General features: G+C 38.4%; 1 protein-coding gene across 1 annotated transcript in view; it reads left to right on the top strand.

Annotated features, from left to right (window-relative positions):
- Window positions 1-12,067, top strand: part of Snx7 (sorting nexin 7) — a 79,455-nt gene extending 67,388 nt beyond the window's left edge. Inside the window, exon 9 of the mRNA XM_036191482.1 lies at window positions 11,960-12,067. Coding sequence (XP_036047375.1) covers window positions 11,960-12,037 — 78 coding nt within the window. The 3' untranslated portion in view covers window positions 12,038-12,067. The remainder of the gene's footprint in view (window positions 1-11,959) is intronic.
- The last annotated feature ends 8,406 nt before the right edge of the window (window positions 12,068-20,473 follow it).

The raw sequence follows: 20,473 nt of genomic DNA, 5'->3' as shown, positions 1-20,473 counted from the left end.
ATAATAAACATGCAAAGGTTCCAAGTTGCTATTGTAACTGAAAGTTTCCTGTGTCCCACCTGGCCCACAGTCAGGACAAATCTCTCTCACCTGCCAGTCCTGCAGCTGCTTGGACCCAAGTAAACACTAGAGGCTTATATTAATTAAAACTGCTTGGCCATTAGCTCAGGCCTACCACTGATTAGCTCTTACATTTAAACTAACCCATTTCTGTTAATCTGTATGTTGCTACATTTTCTGTGGCTTTACCTATGTGCCATTACATGCTGCTCCCTGGACAACAGGCTGGTGTCTCCTGACTCAGCCTTCCACTTCCCAGAATTCTCCTCTCTGCTTGCCCCACCTATACTTTCTGCAACTTTACTATGTTAAAGTTAAACCCTTCCTTTTTGATTAGACAGAAAAGGGGAGGTGCGGTGGGATGTTTGTATGCTGTGAATATGTGTTGCTTTCATTGGTTGATAAATAAAATGCCAATTAGCCAGTAGCCGGGCAGGAAGTATAGGCAGGATAAGCTGAGAGGAGAATTCTGGGAATGGGAAGGCTGAGTCAGGAGATACCAGCCCGCCATCCAGGGAGCACCATGGCATGCAGGTAAAACCATGGAACATTTGGCAATATATAGATTAACAGTTATGGGCTAATTTAAGATATAAGAGCTAGCTAGCAAAAGGCTTGAGTCATGGCCATAGAGTTATAATTAATATAAGCCTCTGTGTGTTTACTTGGGTCTGAGTGGCTGCAGACTGGGTGGGACACAGGAAACTTCCAGTTACATGCTATGGTAGTAGATGTCACTCCATCAGAGTGCACGCACCTGACCTGATGTCCGCTTTTCTGTATGTCTGTGTGTCTATCCTTCATGCCCTCACTGGCCCTAGTCAGTTGCAGAATTTCAGCATAGCTGAACTAGAAGATTCTAGAATGACCTAGAACTGGGAATTTGGAATCCTTATCAGAGTGATATTTTGTTTGGTTGGTTGGCTTTTTTTGTTTTGTTTGTTTTTGTGCTTTGTTTGTTTGTTTGTTTTTACTAGCATAACTCTAAACAGTTACTAATATGTGATATATATTCTTGGGCCCGGGAAGACAAATTTTTTAATAGTATCAAAAACAATTGTTTACGAAAACAGCTTTCAGTGTTCAGTGTCTTAGTCACTGGGAAGACTGTCTCAGAACTTCATTATGCCCCATCGGATTAAAGAGTGCCCTGGTATGTGTGTGTGTGTGTGTGTGTGTGTGTGTGTGTGTGTGTGTGTGTGTTTGGCAAGGGTGGGAGGGTACTGTAAAGCCAACATACCTACTTAGGAGGCTCAGAGCCTTAGAAATGTATTCAACCTAGCCATTCTTATGCCAGTTAAAATGTTTTAATCCATTGTATCCCTGTACCCTCATTATTTTTTCTCTTAGTCACTGGAAGACACCTACTAGAAGCCAAAACATCTGGATTAGGGAATGTAGGCTCAGTCTAGTGTTTTTGTGTGGACCATTCAATTTGCTTAAGTGTGATTATCTTCATCAAATGGGAAAAGCTACTTCTTGCCATCTCAGTGCCCTGTGGTGGCCATTGAATATCTAGAAGCTTTCTTCTATTTCTTTTAAAAAGATCAGCATTACTCATTGTTTAATAATTAACTCTGTCAGCCCTCTCATCTTTTATACCATCTACATTGTGGAAAATTATTTTCCTGGTGAGCAATAAGTTCTTATTTCAAATAAAACCAGGAGGCATACAATAAGAATGAATGAAGCAAGAGAATAGGAAATACAACGATGTTTTATGACCTTAGGATGTTAAAAATTCTGTTTTTACAGTCTGAGAAGCAGCTTCATAATTGACTATAGATCCCAATTTTCAGTGGATGATTCATTTTTATTTTTAACTATTTTGGGCTGCTCAATGGAGGCAATTACAGTATTATACTCTCCATTCACCACAAGGAATATGATAGAGGAATATCATGGAACAAAACTTCCATAGACAATAGGAAACTACCTTATCAGGTGGAAAAATGGTCACTAGGAATTTTGGATAAACAATGAAGCAAGAATTATAAACTGAACTCAGATCTACATTTAATATTAAAGGATAGCTAGGTGTGGTGGCACAAGCCTATAATTACAGAACTTTGGGAGGCTGAAGCAGAAAAATCAGTATGCCTGCAGCCTGTGCTGCATGGTAAGTTCCAGGCTAGGTTGAGTTATAAAGTGAAATTCTATCTAAAAATTAACAAAAAAGTAAATAATGATAATTTCTATCCAAATTAGACATTCCAAGTCATAGTCAAAATCATTGTTCTACACAACTATGCCATTTTTATTATGTCTCATATAATTAGTAAACATTTGTGGTATTTTGGAGGTTTTTGCTGTCTCAAACTTCTATTAAAATGGTCTCATCACTACTTTATGGCCTGTAATGTAGTTATTTCTCAGTTTTCCATGCTAATAAAAATGAGTTTATGTGTACAATGGAGGGAAAGCATGGGCATCTGCCTCTTCCCATCCTTAAACCTAGGGATGTTTTCTGAAGCTAAGTTATTTAGAGATTTCATAGCAAGAGATTAGAAAGGAGTAAGTGCTTTAAAACATACAGAGGATATATACAGGATATATTTTAAAGAAGGGAGTTTACTAATGAAAAATTTAGAATTGGGTGTCAGCATGCTGCTAGCTGATCTTAAATCCTAATCATACTCTGATGGTGTTCATTAAGCTCATATATCAGTGGAAGGTGATAATCTCCTCCCATGCCTGTGTCCCCACTACACACATGCACATACACATTCACATGTACACACACATACACACAAAGTCATGTATGCTTACACACACACATACACACATATGCATGCACGCACACATCCATGTATACATGCAGGCAGGCATTCACACAAACACCATAAACTTTTAGGAGAATGAAAGATGACATGGGAAATGTTTTAAAATACCAAAATACCATAGTTGTGCTTTGATCCATTGTATAATGAAAGAAAGATAAATGTGTTCAGTGTAATTATCTTTAGGTTCAATAGATGATTAAACAAATTGAGCTTGAAAACATAAGCTTGAAATGCCCATATTTAAGGGGATGAGCCCTGGCAATTGGCTGGTTGTATCCAAAGCAACAATAAAATGTAGAATGTATAGAGTACATGAATGGGAAGGATATGAATGCAAATTCAGGCCCTCGGTTTAGTTTATCCCACAAAGATTATTAACACATTAGACCCCTCGACACCCTAGAAGCCCAGTAAGAGAAATCGAATGAATGATACCAGCAGCACCTTCTGTCTTTATCCAAGTGGGAGTTAGAGATCCATAGACTACTATGGAATAATAAATAAGTGGGCCACAAGATGGCGTCTGTAGCTAATGAGTCTTTTTACTTTAACCCTTGCAGTGGTTAAGCTGAACATGCAGCTTACATTGTAATTGTAGAAAAGTAGTGTGCACCTCCTGGTATTATACAGTTATGGATACTTCTAAAATTAAAACTTAGCAGATAATTCCCAAAATCTGTATTCTGACTTCTACAGAAGTAAGGTTCCCTTCTCCCTCTGTTTCTTGTCTTCCTTTTTTTCTTTTCCTTTTTCTTTTTTTCTTTTTTTGTCAGTACTGGGGACTGAATCCAGAGCCTTTCATACACTACACACATGTTCTACCACTGAGCAACATATTCAGAATATTCGCGTATTTTATTTTGGAACAGAGACTCACTGTAGTCCATACTTGCTTTGAAGTTGCAATCCCCCTGCCTCAGATTCCCAACTAGCTGCTATTACAGTCTTGTATCACCAGGCCTGACTAGCATGTCTCCTAAACTACTAATTTTACTTGAGCCTAAAACTACAATATAGAAAACAGACTTCAAAGCTGTTAAATGAATTAATGAAAACACCAGACTCAGTGTCTACCAGGTAGTAAGTACTCAGCACATGCAGGCTAACAGTAGTAGCAGCAGATATGGAGAAGATTCCTCATGTGCCTGTGGATCTTACTTTTGGAAACTGTGCAATGGTAATTATCTTGCAAATACCAAATACTTGAGGGAATGTTTAAATTTTTATGATCACCATATTTTATAATGGCTCTAGGCAAGCAGAACAAAACGAAATTGTAAATCATATGTAATTTCATTTGCCAACTTCTTGTCAGCCACAGTCAGCCTCTGAAACCTTCCATTTAGTGGAAACCCCATTTATTTTAGATGTCAATGAATAGGCCAAGCAAAGCAGAGAGTCGCAGTATACCTCCTCACATCCCACAAAGATGACACAATACAATACCAGCTCCTAAATGTGCATACTTCCATGGAAAGCTGTTGTGTCTGTGGAACATTGCTGTTACCATTGACTCTTTAGAAACCCTGATCACATCTGTTCTCGGGACTATTATGCACTTGGGAACTAAGGGGACATTTGCCTGTTCTGGTAGCAAAATGTCATCACCATCTCTGCTGAAGCACCAAGAGGATTCCTTTCAAAACTCAAAGTTACTTTTGGAATTGAATCTTAGTTTTCCTAGCATCGCATCTTTGTGTATTTGAGAAGGTTTGAAGTGAATATGTAGAACCGAGGTATGTTTTCTGTGGTATGTGTCCACAGGTCTGGCTCCTTTGCCCAGCCATGGGCTTGCAGACATCTGTGTTCTCAGAGAGCTGTTTGCCCTTTGGCTACAGGACAGAGCCACCTAGAGAGAAAGCTTGCTGGATTTTCAGTTAGAGAAGATTTGTGGTAAACCTCCTTTTCAGTTCCGCCCCATCCTGGCTAACACACCTCCACCACCTTATTTAACCTTCCATGGGGTGAATCATTCATTGTGCTCTATGTTTTGGTTTTGGCTTTTAGTTTTGTTTTTGTTCGGGTTTTTTGTTGTTGTTGTTGTTTGGGTTTTTTGTTTTGTTTTGTTCTTTGAGACAGGGTTTCTCTGTGTGTAGCTCTAGCTGTACTAGAATTCACTATGTAGACCAGGCTGGCCTGAACTCACAGAGATCCACTTGCATCTGCCTCCTTCCAGAGTGCTGGGATTAAAGGCATGCCCTCTCTCCCCTCCTCCCTGCTTGTTTTTTTTTTAATGTTTAGTGTGTGTGTGTGTGTGTGTGTGTGTGTGTGTGTGTGTGTGTGTGAAGGTGTGTACATATCATGGCATGCCTGGGGAGTTAGAGGACAACTTCATGGAGCCGGTTCTCTCCTTCCACCTTAGGCTCTGGGGATCCAACTCGGGTCACCTAGCTAACATGGCAAGCACCTTAACTCTCTGAGCCATGTAGCCCCCAAATTCATTCTCTTAACTAAAATAGGATCATCTGATTCCATCAGAAGATGATTACATAAAATAAAATGTGGAAAATGGTGACACAATATTCAAAGGAAAGTAGAGCCCTGTGTTTGGAGTCCCATGGTTGCCTAAGAAACTAAACTTGATTGGGCTGGCTGATACTACAAAGACTAGGCCGGTGAGGCTGCTTAGGATTAATACCACTTTTAAATTTATTTTTGCCCTCACTCTGATTTACAGAAATACTAGCTTCACTGATAGTAATGATTAAAAAAAAAAAAAGAAAGAAAAAGAAAAGAAAAGAAACAGTAAATGCTTAATTACAATTCAAGGCCAAAGAGATAGAAACACTTTATTTAAAAAGCTAAATTAAAAGTAAGTATATCTAGGTTTTGAGATTTTGGTGACTTTATCCTTAATGGTTTTCAACTGTCACAATGCTGAGTACAGTAGATGTGCACTGTCCTAAGCTGATTAACTGTGTTGGGCAGACTCTCCATTGCTTGAGGTCTTGCTGAGGTTCTCTGGTTTAAAGCAAAACAAGGAAGAGCAACTAGAAATGAGCAATGTTAGACGTCAGCTTTTCAGGCTTTTATTACACTTATTTATTTGTCTCGTGTTTGACTGTGTTCATGTGTGTGGGCACACATGCTGTAGCTGGCATGTGGAGGTCAGTGGATAGCTTTCAGTAAATGGTTATTTCCTTCTACCAGGTAGATCTAAGGCAGGACTTCTCAACCTGTGGGTCCTGACCCCTTTGGCAACCCTCTACTTGCAAAACTATTTACATTATGATTCATAACAGTAGCAAAATTGTAGTTATGAAGAAGCAACGAAAATAATTTTATGGTCAGGGGTCATGAGGAACTGTATTAAAGGGTTGTGGCATTAGGAAGATTGAGAACCACTGATCTAGGGAATGAACTCAGTTCGACAGGCTTAGCAGCAAGCACCTTCATCAGCTGAGCCATCTTGCCCCCTTTTTATTGCTTTTAAAAAGAGATATAGATTGTAATGATATATGTGCCAATTATCAGATAACTCAAGTGAACATTACCCCCACATGAATGGGAAGGAGCAGTTACTAAAAGCATTTATTCACAGGAAAACAGCAGCTGACACAGAGATTCCAAAACCTGGCCAGCAAGTTGACTTAGCACAGAAAAGCACTTGCCACCAAGCCGGGAACCATGTGTTGTAAAGAGAACACCAGTTCCCACAAGTTGTCCTGTGCCCTTTGCTATTTATTGGGTGGCACTGTTTACCATGCAAGAAAAGCCAGGAAATACAACAAAACCCACTATAAGAGTTTATTAGGGGAAGGGAACAGTAGGGGGTGCTTAGGACTGTGGGAATGATCGTGCAGGAAGAGGGAGGGGTATGTGGGAACCACTTTTTTGGATTCCCCTGCACATGCGCATATGGGTTTTCATAGCTGTGCCACATAGGTGCATAGATTACATGATCACGCTGGGGCAAATTACGTGATCACCCAGAGCACAGATTATGTAGGATGTAAGGCCCTGGGATGACCAAGCATCTTGCCAGCTCATATGAGGTCATGTGGGAGTAGCTAGGAATTCTATCACCTTCCAAACACATGCTGTCTCATGCGCACCACACACTGACACACACAATTAGGAGAATTGTTAAAGTCCCTGAAGAGACTGAGTGGCATCGTGACTTACATAGTTCAAAATTAAATCCTTAACTTTACAGACCCAAAATGTTCATTGAACATAAACCTGAGTAGAAATGGGGCCAGAGGACAGAAGGACAAAACTTAGCATTTAGTAACTACACAGCAACATAAAGCAGGAAACTAGTTTACAAGAGAAAGGGTAGTACAGCTTTAATGTCGACCAAGATATTAGCTGTGGTTTTTCAATGTGTTCCTTCTGTGTAGCCCTCTGTATTCACTGAGCATTAGTCGAATGCCCAATGTATCTAGACTCCATCCTCTTCAAAGGGTGTGTCTACTCCTGGAAGTAGAGCATGGTCATGAGATAGAGAATCAGCTTCCATATACACAGATTTCATACATATTCTTTTGCTAAAATCTGGTCACCCTGATACCTCCTGTATTTTCTTGCCCGCTTTTCCTCCCCAAATAGTCCTTCTCCCATTAAAAGAGAGACATCTTGTCATGTTTGCCAATGGCACATTAAATGTACTCTGGTGGTGATGTTGGAGATCTATCATTCTCCACATATTGATAAATAAACATTAGCTATGGTCCCTGGGTTATTTACAATGCTTTAAATGTACCTAGGTTATGTGAAGCTCAGTTTCCTCACTTGTAAATTAGAGTTTATGATAGTAATTGTACACTAAAAAAACAAAAAACAAAAAAAAAAAACCTACAATGTATAAAAGAACCATTGTGATGCCTGCTGTGTATTCGTAACAATGTATCCAATGTTGATTATATGTTATTCTATAGAAGTTGTTCTGTGATTTCCAGTAAACAAAATGCATAACATCTTTTCTCTGCTTCTAGTTGGAGTATGGCAGGGAAATTACTCAATAACTAATGTCTCTTTACCATGTTTCAATAGCCTTAGTATTTTATAAATGAATGTTGGTTCACCATACTAACTGGCATAGATGGTGGCTAGCATGTCACAGCCTTTATTAAACTAGCTTAGTTGAAGTACAATATGACAGTGAAAACAGAGAGAATTTGGTTGAGGACCTGTAGCTGGAGTTTTCTCCAGTCCCGCTCAGACCCAAATAAACACAGAGACTTATATTACTTATAAACTGTGTGGCTGTGGCAGGCTTTTTGCTATCTAATTCTTATATCTTAAACTAATCCATTTCTATTAATCTATACATTGCCATGTGGCTTGTAGCTTACTGGTACTTTACTCTTGCTTTTCATGGTAGAGGCTGGTAGCATCTCCTGATTCAGCCTTCCACTTCCTAGAATTCTCCTCTCTCCTTATCCTGCCTACACTAAACTTCCTGCATGGCTATTGGCCAATCAGTGTTTTATTTATCAATCAATCAGAGCAACACCTTCACATCATACAGAAAGATCGATATCCACAGCAAGGACCAGTGTTATTCTTGGTACCATTCAGAGTCTTTATTTGATGTGAATTCTAAACAAAGAAAGCTGCTTGGAATTTCATTGTGACTTTTACCTGGGGGATGGTCAGTTTATTTAAGTGGGAGTTGGGCTGAGTTGTCAAAAAAGATACGCTATTTATCTGAAAGCAGTAAGTGCTTTGGGTAGTCTTGCAGGGTTACAGCTGCTGGTTATGGGTGACCTCTCAGAGGAGGGGCAAGAGTTCAACCAAAAGGTTTGCAGGAAAAATGGCTCTCTCAGCCTGTGTGCTAGAGTGTGGGTCAGACTTACGGTGTTCTTCTGTTGTTTTTTTACTTACATTTGGTGAAGCAGACCTGAAACTGAGTTTACACTGGAAAGAAAGAACATATTCTTAAATAACCAATATTTATTGTATATCTGCATAAGAGGTAAACTATAGGGTTTTGTTTTCACAGATTTTCTTTCTTAATATATAGAATGTTCATCTGTTCTTGGTTTGCTGAAAATTGTTGTCTTTTTTGGGAACAGATGACTTTGAAATTTGACAAATGTTCTTCAGAATCTGTTGAGATGATTCTGTGTTTAATGTGGACAGTGATGTTGAGAGTTAATCAAACCTTCATTTCACAAATAAAATCCATTTGCATATTACATGTAAATCTTTGATGAGATTTCTGACTTCTCTTTGCTATTTTTTTTTTTAATTTTGCATCTGTTTTTCTGATTAAAATCAATCTAGTTTTCTTCTACAGTGTCTGATTTGAGTGAGCTAGAAAGGTCTCCTGTGTCTTCCGTTCTGTTTGTATTTGTACAGAACTGGTATGATGTCTTTAAACATTTCATGGAATTCACCACTGAATTATTTGCAGGGTGAAAATTAACTCTCAGTTTGAATTCTTTTGTGTTATCTTTTTTTTTTCTCTTGTAGTTGCTTTGGTGATTTTTGCCTTTTGAGTAATTGGCTATTGTTCTATTTCATCTGGATTTCAAGGGCCAAGGCACAAAGCTTGTACTGTTGCCTTCTTGAAGTCAAAGGGATCTGAGCTGATGTTGCCCTTTCATCCCTCACTCCTGATAACTCTTTTTATCTCTCCTTTGTTCTTGTCACAGTGTGGGGGATCGAACCTAGGACCTTGTGCATGCTAGGCAAGTGTTGTACCACTAAGTTCTCTAACCCTGTGCCATCTTCCTTGTTCATGATCAGTAAGGCACTTTAACAGTATTACTAATCTTCCCAAAGATTTGACATTTAGTGCCATTGTTTCTCCTCTGTTTTTTCCTATGGTCTTTTATGGATCCCTACACTGGTTCACCCACACAAACATACACATGCACATACATGCACATGCTGCTGCTTACTTTGGCTTTAATATGTTTGCTGTCAGCTATTTTGCTCTTGCATTTTTTTTTTTGGTTTTTAAAGTAGAAATTAAATGCGTTGAGTGGAGATCTTTTCCTCTTCTCTAATGTAGGCAATTAGAGTTTTTCTGTTTGCTCCCTTAGTGGTATTAGGTGGTGTGCAGAAGTTTTTGATATATTGTGATTTCTTTTTCATTCAGTTAAAATACTTCATTATTTCACTTTTGGTTTCCTCTGTGGTCCAGGGGTATTTAAAATTCTCCTATTTAGATTGCAAATACTTAGGGGGCTTTTATGGGTGTTTCTCTTACTCGTTTCTAATTAAATCCCACAGTATTCAGAGACCATAATTCATGTGGCTTGAACCTTGTATGTATAAATATTATTTGAGACAGGGTCTAATTCAGTAGCCTTGACTGGCCTGAAACTCACTGTACAGCCCAGACAAAGATACTAACAAATCGCAGTTCTCAAGCCTCGGTCTCCTGTGTGCTGGAATTACAGGTATGTGACACCACACTAGCCTATTGAGACTTCTCATGTTCTAGAAGGTAGTACATGAAAGATGTGTTTTCTGGCTTTGTTCTTTAGATATGCATTAGGCTAAGTTGACAGATCATGTGCTTCAAATTTTTATCAGTGTTTTTCTCTCCACACGTTAAACATAAGAGGACCTCAAAACAAATCATAAATATGTTTGCCCTTCTCCTTGTATTGCTCTGTTTTTGTTTAATGTATCTAAAATTTCCAGATTTACTGCTATAATAGATCATCCTTATGTAATTGGAGAGCTTCTCTCCGGGTTCCACCAAGCTCCTGCAGTCCCACAACTCATGTATAAAATAATCATACAGACACTTATATTATTTAAACTGCTTGGTCATTAGCTCAGGCTTACCATTGTCTAGCTCTTACTCTTAAATTAACCCATTTCTGTTAGTCTATACTTTGCCACATGGCTTGTGGCTTACCATTGTCTTTACATGTTGCTTCTCCTGGCAGTGGCTGGCAGTGTCTCCTCCCAGCCTTTCTGTTCCCAGCCTTCTCCTCTTCCTTGTCCCGCCTGCCCTATCCTTCCTGCCTGGCTACTGGCCAATCAGCACTTTATTTATACAGAGTGATATCCACAGCATCCTTATCTTGATAAGGATCTTTTTTCTGAAGTCTTTAGTACTAATGTAGTATTATGATTTTTCTTTTGACATGTGTTTTGTGTGCACACACATCATTTTTTATTTTTCATTTTGCTATTATTTTTAAATACTTAAGAGAAATTTATACAAAGTACAGGTGAGTCTTAGTTTTCTGTTCACAATGTATCCCCTTTTTTGAGATGTGTACTCTATAGACATTTAAATTGACTATTGACAGGATTAAATTTGAGTGTGTTGCCTTGCTGTTATTTTTTATTCATCTCATTATTTCCCTTTTTTGGGCTTTTGGGGATAAATAGAAACTTGTATATGATTTATTTTTCCACCTATTGTTGGTGTACTAGGTGTATTTTTTTGTTCCATAATTTTAATGGTGTTTTAACCATTAAATATTGAGTCTCACCACTCAGTCCCAGCACATAATAAATTAACAGATAGCTTTCTCAGAACTCTTGTGCTAGGCAGTGTGTATGAAGTGTATGCAGTATTGCAAACATACATGCCTCACACCTAATGTCGTGAGATCCTAAGGCACCTAAACCTGTTTGCATCATCACTGGGTCTAGATGCCAATGTGATCTTTTCAGGTCCAAGTGAGTAAATCTGAGCTCTCTTTTCTCTTCTGTCAATGTGATAACAATAGGTTGTTTTAGCAAACTCTTCTTCCAGCCTTTGATATATTTTCCTCTTATTTGTCAATAGTATCTCTCATTAAGAATTAGAATACCAGGCTGGGAAGATGGTTCAATTGGTAAAGAGCTTGCTGCACAAGCATGCACACACAAGACAGCCAACATAAAAAGCCTGGAGCAGAAACAGACATCTGTCATCCCAGTGCTAGACAGGAGGAGAATAAAGAATCCATGGTGTCTGCTGGCCCTGTGGAAGCACAATGAAAATGTCTACACCCATGTAAAATGCACACACACACACACATACACACACACCCGAGGGGGGATTAAAATATCTAAAAAACGACAGATACTCTCAAGCTGACAGGAGAAGTGGGGCAGATTGCTATAGGAATGTGTGTACTGCAATACATTATTCATCATTTTAATACTGACCAACAACTACAGCTGATCCCTCTCATGGCGTTTCTGTTACACAGTGCCTTGCTACGTGGGAATCATTCCTTGCATCACAGACTGACCTTCCCTTGGAAGAAGACTCTGAAGATAAAATTTAATCCTATCAAAGACTCCTGTTTGATCTTTGAGAGACAGCGTCTATCAACCAAAGTTGTTTTTTTCTGGATTGACTGTGCCCTTTATAGAGTGGATGACAATTGATTTTGCACTGTCTGGAAAACCAACAACTTAAAAACTCAGGTATTCCAGGTCATCAACGTGAATTTGTGATATAAACATATCTATCTAGATATATAGGTCTATTATATGATGTATATGCTATAGATCTATAGATCTGTTATATGGATAGATATTTATCTATGTCTATATGAATAGAAAGATTTAGTGTAATTTTAATTTTTTTCTTAAATGTATGTGCTATTAATTACATATAGAGGTTTTTTCTTACATATTTGACTGTGGAACATTACATTTTTCAATATGTTGTAAAGACTTGGTTTTAATAAAATCTTTAATAAGAAATTGGTGTCTATGATGTGTTCTTTTTCTGTCAGAGGTCACACCTCTGAAACAGTTTGTAACATTAATTCAATATCCATTATCAAGGATATTATGCATGCACTTTAATGCTACCATAATTTACTTTGATATTAAGAATTTGAAGTAAATGTACAAAAATGACTGAATATTAATAACAACTGATTAAAGTTTTGTTAATAAGTAAATAGTTGTTTTCAATAATGTAAGATCTTTTACTAAGTAGGCTTAATTATTATTTATCTTATTTAGAAATCTTCATAGAATCTGATTCACACTAACAAATGGATTCTTTTTTTGATAATTTTCTGCATATCTTTACAACTCACAGCCAACTTTTATTTTTTTAAGCCTATAGCATCTTGAGTCTACCAATTACAGGGTTGTGCTGTGGGTGCTTCTGGTCCACAGTGATGAGGAATATTTAGTGCACTTTGCAGTAGCAAATGGCTTCTTTCAGAAATATCTTGCCAAAGCACAGATTTCCTTCACCTTTCCTCAAAACAATTAGCTTTTATAAAACAAACAAGCAAAACAAAACAAATAAAGAAAAACAGACCATGGTTTAAGTGGAGTACATACCAATAACTATGACATGGAATCAATGAAAGTCACACTATATTTTAAAAACAACTGTTACTATAAAATATTCCTAACTTATACTATTACTTGGAGGCAGGAAGTCAGTTCTTTCTAAAGATTCCACCCCCCCCCTTTTCATTTCAGTTTCCTGGAGAAAAACTAAAAACATGTTACCTTAACCAACTCATCAATCAGAACAGAAGACTTGAGACAGAGTCTCACTCTGCTGTCCTGGCTACCCTGGGACTTGCTATGTAGGTGAGGCTGTCTAAATTCACAGAGATATACCTGCCTCTTCCTTCCAAGTACCATGTCACTCCATCGGTAGAGTATTCGTCTTCCGTTCATTCACCAAGCCCTGGTTCAGTCACTAGCCCCACATAAACTGGTGTCTTGGCACAGGCCTGTTAACTTAAGGTGGAGACAGGGGAATCGTGACTTTGTTTAAAGGTAACCTTTGGCTCTATAGCAAGTTTGAAACACACACACTCTTACTTATTTCTAGAGGAGACAAGGCCAAGGCAGGGAGGGTAGCTGTGAGGTTTAACATCTAACTTGGAAGAACTGTTCAGCCTGTTCTGTTCACAGATGCAGAATATATTTCTCCTTCTTTTTTCTATTTATTTACTTTGTTTTTTAAGACAAGGTCTCACTTTGCAGCTCAGGATGGTCTGGAACACAGAATTGACTAAATAGGAAACATTATTTGGTGTATTTTTCCAAACAAAGATATATCCCCACACAAATGAATTTTGTATAAAAAATCATGACTTAATATCTATTCCTGAGAATGAACACCTGTACACACAAATAGGCCTTCTTGTACCAACCAAGACTACCTTAAAGGTAAGTTTATGGCACTCTGGAACCTGGAATGTGTTTAGGATGTCAGATATTCAATAAATGACTTAATTCAAAAGTCCCTTAACCAAAATCCACTATTGCTTGTTTTGAATACTATTTAACTTTTCATATGTTATAGGTCAATCTATGCTTTAATCAAAACCTGTTGATTGTTTTCTGTTTTTTGTTTGTTTGTTTGTTTGTTTGTTTTTACTGCCTTCTGGGTTAGTTTTCTCATATCTTTCTCTAATTTTGTAGTTTTCATTGTTTGGTTAGTTGGTTTGGCTTTTGGAGACAAGGTTTCGCTGTGTAACTTTGGCTGTCCAGAACTCACTCTGTAGACCAGGTTGGCCTTGAACTCAGAGACCCCCCTTACCTCTGCCTCCCGAGTACTGAGAATAAAGGTGTGTACCACCACCGCCTGGCTTTTGCTTTCAGTTCTTATTACATTTGAGAAAAGGACAAATCAAACTAAAATAAAAGTGAGAGAATTAATCCATTCATGTACCCAAAAGGAACTGGACAAAACTGATTCTGAGACCCCTGTTTTACCTCTGTCCTTACCCTCATGTCTCTGAAGATAAAGCAGTTGGCTGGTACCATTGCTTCTCCTTTCCATGAGGCTAAATCTGGGATGTCAACTGGGAGCCATTTTGACCCTCAGAGAATATCCAGCAGAGCACAGATGTATTTTTGGCGGTCACACTGTGGGGAGGAGAGTACTCTTAGCATCAAATAGGCTGAGGCCAGCAATGCTGTTAATTGCCCTGGAATACCCAGGATAGCCTTTGATAATGAGGAGTCAGCTCACAGAAAATGTAGGTAGAGCTGAGGTTCAGAATCTTGGCTGAAAGTGGAACAATGGCTCATTGCTCACTGGTTCCCACTTTGCACCGAGAAAGAAAGAGAGTGTCCCTTCCAATTTCAAGCCAACTGAAAATCCCCAGGGAAAAACTGGTTTGGGAGAAATAGCCAAGTCCCTTGTCACCTCCCCGTCCATGTGTGCTGCAGGTCATTTCTTGTGCGTAGGAACCAAAGCCAGTTCATCCTTTAACCAAACACAGCAGATAGGGATGTTATAGCCAAATAAAAATGGTCCAGGGTATCAGACCTCATGACAAAGGCTCATTATCCAAAAGAAATGGCATCATTACCCACAAGAAAGAAGAATCTTGGTCCTGAAGCAAAGGCTCAGCACTACTGCTCTTACTGAGGGCTACAGTAGTTTCCCAGCACAACAACCTGTGAGCCCAGTACAGGGGATCTGACACTCTCTTTTTGCCACTGAAGCCACTAGAAACACACCAGATACACATGCATAGACTTGGGAAAATACTCAGACACATTAAAAACAAATAACAAACAATCAAAAAAAACCCCAGAAAAACAAAAGGGTAAAGTAATCCTATTACATGTCCATAATACAATTTTAAATGAACATGATCCATGTAGAACTGCATTACTGCATTACATTTACTTAATTAACACCATTCTGATGCCTGAAGTTCTTCAGCAAACAAGGACTAATGTAAAAATGGCTCTTCAGAGAACATGGATGAGAGATTACAAGTGTAAATAAGCCATTAGTGCAGTACCTATAATTACATAGAAAGTCAGTCATAATTTTCTTGGCTAAGAAATAGCACAAGAGTGCGAAATTAGAGCTGTTAGTGTGCTCATCTATATTAAGAATAACCTTTACATTAGATTTGATTGAACATGAGTTTAGTATGCGAAATGCATTCCTATACTAACTATTGAAATGAGATTCCATTGAGACACATCCCTGTGGAGAAGATAATGAATGATAAGGCTGTGATTTTCTCTTTAACAAATAGGTTGAGCTGTGATTATGTTACCATGAAAGGAATAAAGAGGCATGGCTACATTCACCATTCCCTAAAGATCAAGTTCAAGCTACTATTTACAGAAGGTTCAAAGTCATGAAATTTTCTGTGGTTAGAGATTTCTTTTTCTGGTTGTCTGAAGCCAAGTTAGTGCCTAAGAGTTTAATGGCATTTGAACACCTTCAAGTAAGTGTCTACACAACTGTAATATGAATCCTTTAATGCACCAATCATTTGCTAAACCCCATAGTTATGTGATATTTTGACCCCTGTTACAATGTGCCTCTTCATTCAGGTGATATGACACAGAGAGGAGCTCTGTTCTGGACTTTAGAAGCAGTCAGTTTTAATACATCTGAAATGAAACCTTCACAAATACAACGTGACACTGAAATACATTCATGGATAAAGCAGTAGTATTGTAATCATTTATATCCTTCTATGTGGCTATTTGCAAAGGACTTAATGTAGCATTTTCTTTCACTTTATTTTTAAGTAGCGTTTGTCTTATTTATTTTTCTTCTGAGGGTAAAGGGGGACAACCAAGGATTTCTGGCAAGTGGAGAGTCCCAAGAGCCATACTGATATGACCTCCAAAACACCTGTCCACCGTACCATCCATCAGCTGGTCTTGAGGGCTGAGCTCACAAAGAGCTATTTGGATTTTGTCTTTTCACTGATCTCCTTAGTTGGGTCATCCTAGGATCCTGGTGTTTAAAAGCCAGAAGCTCAGATGATAAAATCTCCAAGGGTAAGTGACCCCTGCCTGCCTCTCTCGTCTCACTCCTTGCACATCCTGCAGCATCACCCCAGTGTAGAGGCCTCTCCCTATCACACTCCTTCGGAGGCTTTCTGACGTTGACTGGCAGTTATATAACCACGATGTTCTGACTCATTTCACCCAAAGTTTTCCATGGTCCAACACACAGTGAGAAAAATTAAGGATCATGTACCATGGTATTCATATAGTCAAGCCTAACTGTATTGAAATCCTTGAAAACTTTCCCTTTAAACTCCTTAGATATTCTGATGCTAGAATCCAGTGGGAACTGTTGTGGTATCTTTACCTGGAAAAACCAAAAGTGTTTGTAGGACCACTTTGACAATACCATAGGGTGTTCAGTATTTAGTCAGTTTCCATGAGGGCATGTACCAGTGAGTTTAACTCTGGTTCTTAAAATGACAGCAGTAAAACAGATTGTCCTCTGTTATTTATGTGGGTGTCATCAAGTCTGCCAAAGACCAAGTAAGCTACAACAGTTAAGTAAGTACAGAATCCTCCCATCTACCTGTCAAGGATGCACTGGCTTCTTCTTTTTTTCCTTCTCCTCCTTCTCCTCCTCCTCCTCCTCTTCCTCCTCCTCCTTCTTCTTCTCCTTCTCCTCCTCCTCCTCCTCCTTCTTCTCCTTCTCCTCCTCCTCCTCCTCCTCCTCCTCCTCCTTCTCCTCCTCCTCCTCCTCCTCCTTCTTCTCCTCCTCCTCCTCCTCCTCCTCCTCCTCCTCCTCCTCCTCCTCTTCCTCCTCCTTCTTCTTCTTCTTCTTGTCTTTGCACTTGGACTATTAGTTATTGAAGGATCCCTAGACTGCCAGCCATGACCCCATCTATATTGTCTGCTTTCCTGGCAGCTAATTCCATATAAGTCCCTTTCCCTTTCTTTCCCCACATCTTCCCACATTTTCTCTTTGTTTTTTTTTCCTTTTTGTTCTCTTCTTTGCTTTTTTTTTTTTTTCCATTTAGACAAGGAAGATTTCATTATGTACAAGGATAGCCTGGAATTCTGCCTATCTCCCACTCTCCTGAGTTCAACAACTATGGGTACATGCCTCCATGCCTGACAGCAACATTTATTTCAAAAAGTTTAGAATCTACACTCTATCTTCCTTAATTGAGTCTATTCTGCTTTCAAGTATTATTTTTATTTTGGGCCTATGGGAACTTAAACTTGTAAAATCTGGGGTTTTCTTCGTCTGTCGGACTCACAGCCTCATTCTGAAGGTTCTGTGTGCCTCTAATGTCTGTAAGAAGAATCGGGAGAAACTGAAGAGGACAAGGTGGAAGGAGTTTTGCTGAGTGTTTCGCCCTTCTGTTCTGAGAGAAGTGGACTACTTTCAGATAAGAGGCACATCCTCTTCGGATGTGCGGAGCCTATCAGAAGTGGGAATGAAGTGGCAATTGTAGAGACAGTACTCAGTTACTGTAGTTGTGTCTGTCCATGCATCCCTTCTGCCTGTCATTCGGGCTGCTGGCGGCTTCCTTACTTGTTATCATTCCAGCCTCCTGTCACTATTGAAACATAGGTGGCCATTATGAGCTGTCATTTCTGAGAACAAAAGAACTCAAAAAGAGTTTTGCCCAAGTTGACCAAATTGGCAAACAATGGATCAGAAAAAGCAGATCTTCTCGCAACTTTCCCTTTCCCTTTACTATTGGTCCTCAAATGTTGACACGTATCAAAGTTACCTGGGTGTCTTATTGGTGTTCAGATTCTGATTTGGTTTGTCTGAGTGAAGTATTTGTAACAACCCTCTAGGGGATACTGATGCTTCCTGCCAAAGACAAATGTTAAATAGTGATATGAAATCATGGGTGGGAAAGAATGCCCTAAGAGTATACACTAACAGATGCATATGAAATCTGTCTTTAAATATGCTTTAGAGTCATGTTTTGATTATTATCTGGTATTTCATTCATAGTTCTGTGACCATGTGAATGTAATGAATTTCCTGCTTTTTGTTATGTTGTTGTTTTCTTTTGGGGTAGGGTCTCACATAGCCCAGGATAGCCTTAAACTCACCATGTAGCCCAGGATTACCTTGAATCCTTGATCCTCCGGCCTCTACCTTTCAGGTTCTGAGATTATGGACATTAGCCTCTATGTCCATTTTATGGAGTACTGGGGATTTAACCCAGGGCTTCATGCATACTGGACAAGCATTCTATCAACTTAGCTACATTCACACTGATTTTCCATTATCTATGTTATAAAAAGACTACTAATAATTGGACATGGTGTTGTATAAAACATATAGAAGTCTATACATAGTAACAACATAGTTTAAACATTTTTAAAATAGTATAATATGAAGATATAGTTCATTCTTAGGAAAACCCACCTAATATGACACAGACATCTTCTAAAATGGGGAAATCAAGTAGACTGCTTCATATTCCAAAATGGAAACATCACTGCTGGTAACGATACATTCATAGCTACATAACTCATCTGTGGAGGTGGCTCAGTGAATAAGACCACTTGTATGAGTTGACTTTGAATCCCCAATACCCACTTTAAAAAGGTGTTGGGCATGATTTTGTACTGTGTGAGTGGTGTGTGTGGGTGTGCTTGTACCATGGAGTGTGTATGGAGGTTGAAAGACAACATTTGGGAGTCAGTTCTATCCTTCCTTCCAACAAGGGCCTCAAGGATCACACTCAGGTGAGTAAGTTTTCATGGCAACTGCTTTCACCTACTGAGCTATCTTGGTTCAGAATTAACTATTTACTTTGACTTACAAAGACTAGTATTAAGTTCTACATCAATTTCCCCTTGTTAACTGCTAAATATTTTCATTCCCTCAGTGAATGGACTCTGAGATAAGGCAAATTAATGGTTATCTTTATCAAGGTATAGTGTAGTTAAAAAACAAAAAAACAAAACAAAACAACAACAACAACAAAAAAAAAAACAGATTTAAACCAGTCTACAATCCCAGAATTCTGGAAACTGAGAAAAAAGAATCATGTATTCTTGATGAGTGTGAGCTATTGAATGAGACTCTATTTTGATAAAAAAGACAAACAAATGGTTCCAAATGTGATGCGCTTTCACGTATCCACATATATAAATATTATGATATATACATACATACATACATACATACATATCCACACAAAAAAGTATTAAGTTCACTTATATGTACATATGTACATGAGTGTGTAGCATATATACATGTGTGGTGCAAAAATGTGCATAGTAATTAGTGGGAAACTATGAGTTAAGATTTAGTACAGCAAATAATCCAACTGTATGCTTATTTCCTATTTTGTTTAATTTCCCATTGCTCTGATAAAATTATATAACAAAAGTAACTTAAAGGAGAAAGAATTTAATTTAGCTCACAATTCCCATCATCGCATAGAATTCATAGAGTCAGGTACTTGAAATAACAAATACTACATTCACAGTGAAGAGCAGAGAAGAATAAATTAATGCACACATGTGTGGTCAGCTCACTTTCTGTACTCTAATGTAGTTCAGGATCCCTTGCCTAGGGATTTGTGCCTCCTATAGTAGGTAGGCAGGTTTTCCCAGCTCAATTAATATAATTAATGTAAGATAATTCCCCACAGACATGTCCATAGGCCAACCTGATCTAAATCGTGAGACTCTTTCCTGGTGACTCTGTGTTGTGTCAAATTAACTAAAACTAGCCATCCATACTCTTAGCATTGATCACAATTCCTCCAGGCTTCAAAATGTAGTTAAGTTATTCTTCATATGCTTATTAGTGTGCTATGCTAAGATGAACAACTATTTATGTTTGCATACTTATGTAATTATTTAAGGCTATAATTAAATATGCTCAAAAGTAAATCTCGACTACCCACAGTTCTAATTTATATTCTCTTAATGTAAGTCATGGAAAGTAAAGTGACTATACTTTTTAAACTTTAAAACGTGACAGGGAAATTTTTCCAATGATCAAGAGAGCAATGGTTTCTTAC

The sequence above is a fragment of the Onychomys torridus genome, chromosome 6 (genome assembly GCF_903995425.1).
Source record: "Onychomys torridus chromosome 6, mOncTor1.1, whole genome shotgun sequence".
In the NCBI taxonomy this organism is placed as follows: domain Eukaryota; kingdom Metazoa; phylum Chordata; class Mammalia; order Rodentia; family Cricetidae; genus Onychomys; species Onychomys torridus.
Note: the sequence above shows the minus strand (reverse complement) of the source record. Positions and strands in the feature narration are given on the sequence as shown.